Source organism: Medicago sativa, chromosome 5, assembly GCF_051527215.1.
Source record: "Medicago sativa cultivar Bolivia chromosome 5, Bolivia_mono, whole genome shotgun sequence".
In the NCBI taxonomy this organism is placed as follows: Eukaryota; Viridiplantae; Streptophyta; class Magnoliopsida; order Fabales; family Fabaceae; genus Medicago; species Medicago sativa.
Window position 1 is genome coordinate 23,489,303 of NC_140753.1, and position 7,447 is coordinate 23,496,749.

Here is a 7,447-nt window from a genome sequence, read left to right on the forward strand (position 1 = left end):
GAAGGCTAGTGCACAACCTCCATGAATTAAACTAACAAAACAACAGCTAAAAGCCTGAACAAGATGTTGCAAATAACACTTCCCCTGTATTCTTTTGCAATGGAACCAACTATTCGTTATATGCCAAGTCGGCTTTGTAGGTACCATTTTGGGCACGGGTCCTCATTCCGGCTGAGTTGACACATAGAAAAGTAAAAAGTAATTAATGATAGTGAGACACACTTAATGGTAGGACCCACTACCTATTTTATGTCTCTATCTCTCTTTAAATTGCATCTTTCATTTATTTTTATAAATGGAGAGTATCTTTGAGACTAGTCTCGTAGCCACTTAATGAGCCAAAGTTGGAAAAATACCATGTTGGATTGACCGGAATGTTAAAGGACCTAGTTTAAATTAATTTTAAACGACAAAAAAATAGTTATCAAAATAAAATGAAAAAAAAAGCTCTATTAAAACTACTCTCAATATTAATGTATGTAATGTAAATATTTCCTTTTGATGTCTAAGCTGGATCTAAAATTCTTTGTTCCAAAGCAATATAAGTCACATGTCATGTAAACAAAAATGTATAAATTAACAACATATGAGAAACACTTCATTCTTCACTCCTAGGTTGTTCCTCCCACTTCTTTATAATTTCTAAAAATATCTCATTCCATGTATCAATCGGTCCAGGCAAACACCAATGAACACAATCATTTTGCACATACTCTTGAACCCCATTAAAGAATGGAAAAGGGTTCATATAAGGACCTGGATGACCATCTGGTCTTAACAAAGCCAATTTTGTTACATCCAATACTTCAAATCTTAACTTTCCAAATTCATTGCCTTTGGCTTTAGCAGCCACCACTTCTTCTATCTCAATTTTCCTCATCTCACTATCCATTCCTTCAACTTTCTTCTCTCCATTTCTATAAGGCTTAGTCTTTGGACAAGCACCAGCCTTATCCCAAGCACCTTCAAAATGATGTGGTGTAAATGTTGTGACAACTACATCAATTTCATTCCCTTTATTTCCTCTCCTATCAATTATGCTATTAAGGGTAGTCCTTAAAGCTTTTCTTAATACATCATAAAACCCTATTTCAGTGTAATTAAGACCACAATAATGACACCCTAAAATTGTACCACCTTCATGGTAAATAGCCGGAAGCAAAAACCAATGTCCAATTGATAGTACAATCATGTCCATTTGGTGCATATCTTTTGCCCATTTCTCATCAACATGATTCAAATATAGCTCATTATTTGGACTTGTGTTTGATTTTTCAATACCTTGTACTAAAAATGGAGACCAATACAAGGAAATAGTTGAATTGTATGAAGAAAAGTACCACCTAGAAAATTGATTATCCTTGCCATTTTGGTACACAAGTTTAGGAATTGAAAGAGTTGCTAACATACAAAGAAGAGACTCTAATTGGTTCCTTGCTAAAGAATCACCAACAAAAGCAATGTGTTTGTTCTTACTTAGTTGGAGAAAAGTAATTGGTTCAAACCTTGGAATTTTGCATTCATTTGGTTTCCATCTCCAATAAAGATAGTCAAAATCAGGTCTCCCATGTGTCATGCAATTTCTTCCTTCTTTCATCATGCCACATGTTGTATCATTGTACAAAGGGCCTCTAGTGTCTTTGACCCAATCACCCTTGGAGTAATCACATTGGTTTTGGTAAGATTTTTTCTTTTCTGAAATAAAATAGTCAAGTCTTGTAAACCAACAAAACAAACAATCATATGAGTAAATAATCATTTTCGTCTATAAAGCTTTGTCACATTTATAGTTGAATATGGCTAAATTACAAAAGCAATAAAATATATTTTTTGTTAGTAATTTTATCGATTAAGATTGCTAACGCACATTCGAACACCAAACTAATTAAGGAAAAAAAATCAAAATCGATGATCAAACTAACTAAAATAATATATATTTAGATTGGTTATATTTTTGCAATTTTGATACATTCAAGTGAGTTAAGTTACAATGAATATTTACTCAATTGAAATTGAAAACATAATCAACTCGCAGTTGTAAAATTTTGACAAGAAGAAGAAGTTGTGTATGCATATCCCTGAATAAGAAGATGAAGGAGGAGAAGCAGAAAGAGAAGAATGAGAAGTGATGTTGATGATGGGTTTGGAATTAGTAATCTCAATTTTTGGAGTTTGAGAAAAAGGTATATGGTAGAAGTATAGAAGAAGCATAGTTATGGGAAGCAAAGAACAAATAGTCAACGGTATAAGTCTCTTGGTGAATAAATTTGATTTATCTTTCAAAAATATTGAAGTTCCCATTTTCATAGCTTCTTTTTGTGTTTTTAGTTTTGATCAATGATTAAGGACACTTTCTATGGTGTTTTGTTGGGTTTTTTGCATTAGGTGAAGTGAAAGTTTTTTTGACAAGTAGGTGAAGTGAAAGTCAAAAAAAGAAAAGCATGTTTTATTGCGTAATTGATTCTGTCATGTGATAGTAACACGTTGCAAAATCTACATGAATCAATAATTCATTAACTTAGTCATGTTTTGAAAATGATGGTTTGAATATTTATTGCCTTATAAAACTGATATGATATCCCAATTTTGTCCTGATATTTTTTGTTTTTGTGCTTTGAAAATATATGTAAAGTAGCTTCATATATAGACCCTGTAATGAAGCCTGATACGTACCAAAAATTCTGTTCCAGAAAAAAAATAAAGATTTTCATATAGATTAAAATAGATGATAAATGAAAGAAAGAAATATAATGCTGATTTTATTTATGACAAGTGTACTATGAAACATAATAATTTCAGCATCATGCACATAATTATAATTGAACTTTGAAAAAAATATTGTATTTAAACAACCATTTTTTGAGACAATTTATAAAACAACAAAACAGATATTAACACAAAAATCAAAATAATAGAACGAAAAAATAAAAATATAATGTGAGTATTCATACATTGGTCCATATCACGTCGCGACACACATGGAGAACGGCAAAAGTTATTATGCATAAGGAGATCCTTATGCACCGTGCATAATTGCTTTCTACAACCAACATAATTGCTTTCTACACCCCAAGTGGAAAGAATTATTTGGGTCCACTATAAAATCTATTTATTTGTGGGCCTAATAAAGCCCCATATTATAATTTTTTTCTTAACAATTTATTTATGCAAAATAACTTATTCGAAATAGTTTATTTATGCAAAACAACTTATTAGAATGATTTTTTAAAAACCGCTTATTCAAAACAACTTATTAGAATGATTTTTTAAAAACCGCTTATTCAAAACAACTTATTTATGCAAAACAGCTTATTCCGATTAATTTTAAAAACCAACTTATTCAAAATAGCTTATTTATGCAAAATAGCTTATTCGAAACAACTTATTAGGATCACTTTTTTTAAAACCGCTTATTCAAAACAGCTTATTTATGCAAAACAGCTTATTTGTTCAAAACAGCTTATTCAAAACAGCTTATTTATACAAAACAGCTTATTCCGATTTCATTTTAAAAAACAACTTATTCAAAACAACTTATTTATGCAAAACAACATATTTATGCAAAACAACTTATTGAAAACAGCTTATTTATGCAAAACCGCTTATTCGAAACAACTTATTTATTCAAAATAGCTTATTTGTGCAAAACAACTTATTCAAAACAACTTATTTATACAAAACAGCTTATTTGTGCAAAACAGCTTATTCAAAACAGCTTATTTATACAAAACAAATTATTCCGATTTCATTTTAAAAAACAACTTATTCAAAACAACTTATTTATGCAAAACAACATATTTATGCAAAACAACTTATTCAAAACAGCTTATTTATGCAAAACAGCTTATTCGAAACAACTTATTTATACAAAAGAGCTTATTTGTGCAAAACAGCTTATTCAAAACAACTTATTTATACAAAATAGCTTATTTATGCAAAATAGCTTATTCGAAACAACTTATTAGGATCACTTTTTTTAAAACCGCTTATTCAAAACAGCTTATTTATGCAAAACAGCTTATTTGTTCAAAACAGCTTATTCAAAACAGCTTATTTATACAAAACAGCTTATTCCGATTTCATTTTAAAAAACAACTTATTCAAAACAACTTATTTATGCAAAACAACATATTTATGCAAAACAACTTATTGAAAACAGCTTATTTATGCAAAACCGCTTATTCGAAGCAACTTATTTATTCAAAATAGCTTATTTGTGCAAAACAACTTATTCAAAACAACTTATTTATACAAAACAGCTTATTTGTGCAAAACAGCTTATTCAAAACAGCTTATTTATACAAACAAATTATTCCGATTTCATTTTAAAAAACAACTTATTCAAAACAACTTATTTATGCAAAACAACATATTTATGCAAAACAACTTATTCAAAACAGCTTATTTATGCAAAACAGCTTATTCGAAACAACTTATTTATACAAAAGAGCTTATTTGTGCAAAACAGCTTATTCAAAACAACTTATTTATACAAAACAGCTTATTTGTGCAAAACAGCTTATTCAAAACAGCTTATTTATACAAAACAGCTTATTCCAATTTCATTTTAAAAACAACTTATTCAAAACAACTTATTTATGCAAAACAACATATTTATGCAAAACAACTTATTCAAAACAGTTTATTTATGCAAAACAGCTTATTCGAAACAACTTATTTATACAAAACAGCGTATTTGTGCAAAACAGCTTATTCAAAACAGCTTATTTATACAAAACTGCTTATTCGAAACAACTTATTTATACAAAACAGCTTATTTGTTCAAAACAACTTATTTATACAAAACAGCTTATTTGTGCAAAACAGCTATTTTGCACAAAATAAGCTATTTTGCACAAACAGCTTATTCGATTCCTAGGTCGCCGATCCCAAACGGAATTGTAGATCATCCCTATTCTTCTGAGGTATGTGCGTATTGTAATTCGTGACAAGTTTGCGTGATTGTGAATTTGTAGAGATTTCAATTTTGAATTGCGGAACGCTATGCGTGAAATCGCGTAGATTTATAATTATGAAGATGTGGTTACTGATTGCAAATCTCACAAGGTTGTTGTTAAAGGAGAAAAAGCGGATCCATCGAAGGTTCTTGAAAGAGTTCAGAGGAAGAGTCATAGACAAGTTGAGCTTCTTTCTCCGATCCCAAAACCACCTTCAGAACAAGAGAAAAAAATTGAAGAGAAAGAGAAACCTAAGCCAGAGGAAGAAAAGAAAGCTGAAGAGGTTAATTGATTTTTTTTTCTTTTTAAATTTATCTGAATCTGTGATGGATCATTTTTATCATTTTTATTTTATTATATGGTGCAGCCTAAGGTTATGATAGTGATTCAGAAAGTTCACATGTATTGTGAAGCTTGTTCACAAGAAATCAAGAGACGCATTGAGAAAATCAAAGGTATGTTACTGTGTTCTGTTTTGATTGAAATTCATATTTTCTTCACTTTTATTTCATTCACTTGTTTTGGTTCAATTCTCAAGTCCCATCCTTTCAGGAATTTGTCAACTGTTACTACCGATGATTTTGTGTTTGAATTCGAATCTTGCTATGATTTTCAATTTTGGTTACATATAGATGATGGGTTTGATTGGTTTGGTGATGAAGTTTGCTGGAGATTTTCAAGTTCCTTTGCATTCTTGATTTTTGGAAGAAAAAGGACGACGTTGATTGTGAAAGGACGACGTTGAAGAGGAGGAGAATTGGGAGTAATGAGTTGGAGGGATTAGGGATTGATTTGAATTTGGGAAAATTGATGATGGACTTGGTTTGAGAAATTGTCGAAATCAAATTGGGAATTTTTCTGAGAATTGTGATTCTGTTGCTAAGAATTCAAAGTTGGTGCCTGAATCTGATGGTTTTGAAAATGTTCTGTTATTGTTAGAAAATTCCATATGTTTTTTATTTTTGATTGTGATATGCACCATGTTGGATCAAAGAAAACCATTAAGTACATCTAATGGTTTTGGAGTACAACTCACATAAACCATTTCCACAGCAAAATGGTTTTGGAGTACAACTCACAGAAACCATACCCATAGCAAAACCATTAAACAATTAGTTTGGTTTCGTGTAGAACACTATCAAAACCATTAAACCACACTTATGGTTTCAGTAATAGTTTTTATTTAAAATCATTTGTCAATAATAATTTTCACTATTCTTTTATTTTATTTAGCATTTGACAATTATTTTTCTTTCACATACAAGTCTATTAAAACCATTAAAGCGCGATTATATTTGGACAAAGTCAGAAATTCGTTTTACAACGTAAGAAATAAAAGAGAGATGACGAGGCTTTACAAAAAAGTGGTTACTTATTGATTAATTCACATTAGGTTATAAGTGTGTACTATTAAGTGGTTACTTAATAATGATTTGAATGTTTATCACAATTTTTTTATTACAAAACCATTTTCACTGGAATTGGGAAATGATTCGATGTGAAATCTGTTGGTATAAGCTGGACTTCGGATTTGATGAATTATTGAGAATGTTGTGATGAATTGTGTTGTTTATGATCAATCCGGTTCGGATCTGGTGTTATCATTACTCACGGAAACCATTTTCACTGCAAAATGGTTTTGGAGTCTAACTCACGGAAACCATTTTCACTGCAAAATGGTTTTGGAGTACAACTCACGGAAACCATTTTCACTGCAAAATGGTTTTGGAGTACAACTCACGGAAACCATTTCCACAGCAAAATGGTTTTGAAACCAACTCACAGAAACCATAGCCATAGCAAAACCATTAGACAATTATTTTGGTTTCTCATAGAAGACTATCAAAACCATTAAACCATAATTATGGTTTCAGTAATAATTTCAGTGTATAACATCTTAATCATTATTCAAAACCATCTAACAATAATAATTTCATTAAAAATCATTACACATTTATCTTGGTTTCACATACATGATTATCAAAACCATTAAACCATAATTATGGTTTCAGTAATAATTTCAGTGTATAACATGTTAAACAACGTTACAGTAAAGAAACTCATAATCCATACTCATTTCTCTCTCTAACTCATAAAAAGCTTATTCAAAACAGCTTATTTTGTGCAAAATAGCAGTTTTGCACAAACAAGCTGTTTTGTATAAATAAGTTGTTTTGAATAAGCTGTTTTGCACAAATAAGCTATTTTATACAAATAAGTTGTTTCGAATAAGCTGTTTTGTATAAATAAGCTGCTTTGAATAAGCTGTTTTGCACAAATAAGCTGTTTTGTATAAATAAGTTGTTTTGAATAAGCTGTTTTGCACAAATAAGCTATTTTGTATAAATAAGTTGTTTCGAATAAGCTGTTTTGCATAAATAAGCTGTTTTGAATAAGTTGTTTTGCATAAATATGTTGTTTTGCATATATAAGTTGTTTTGAATAAGTTGTTTTTTAAAATGAAATCGAAATAAGCTGTTTTGTATAAA

The 7,447-nt window shown here is 29.9% G+C and overlaps 1 protein-coding gene and 1 long non-coding RNA gene across 2 annotated transcripts; one reads left to right on the plus strand and one right to left on the minus strand.

Annotated features, from left to right (window-relative positions):
* Positions 1 to 474: 474 nt before the first annotated feature.
* LOC146921144 (xyloglucan O-acetyltransferase 1-like) lies at positions 475 to 2,411 on the minus strand. The gene is made up of 2 exons (XM_085714553.1): positions 2,077 to 2,411; positions 475 to 1,708 (listed from the first exon to the last, which is right to left on the minus strand). The coding sequence occupies exons 1-2, from the start codon at positions 2,305 to 2,307 to the stop codon at positions 599 to 601; spliced, it is 1,341 nt and encodes a 446-aa protein (XP_085570679.1). The 5' UTR covers positions 2,308 to 2,411; the 3' UTR covers positions 475 to 598.
* Positions 2,412 to 4,943: 2,532 nt separating this feature from the next.
* Positions 4,944 to 6,181, plus strand: LOC146921145 (uncharacterized). The gene is made up of 3 exons (XR_015012010.1): positions 4,944 to 5,241; positions 5,326 to 5,413; positions 5,591 to 6,181. It is a non-coding gene; the product is annotated as an uncharacterized LOC146921145 (long non-coding RNA).
* The last annotated feature ends 1,266 nt before the right edge of the window (positions 6,182 to 7,447 follow it).

Bases quoted from the DNA above. Each gene is read 5' to 3' on its own strand.
- LOC146921144 (XM_085714553.1), bottom strand. From the start codon at position 2,307: ATGAAAATGGGAACTTCAATATTTTTGAAAGATAAATCAAATTTATTC. The intron at 1,709-2,076 runs ATATGCATACAC...ACAAGACTTGAC, and splicing joins CTTCATCTTCTTATTCAGGG to TATTTTATTTCAGAAAAGAA.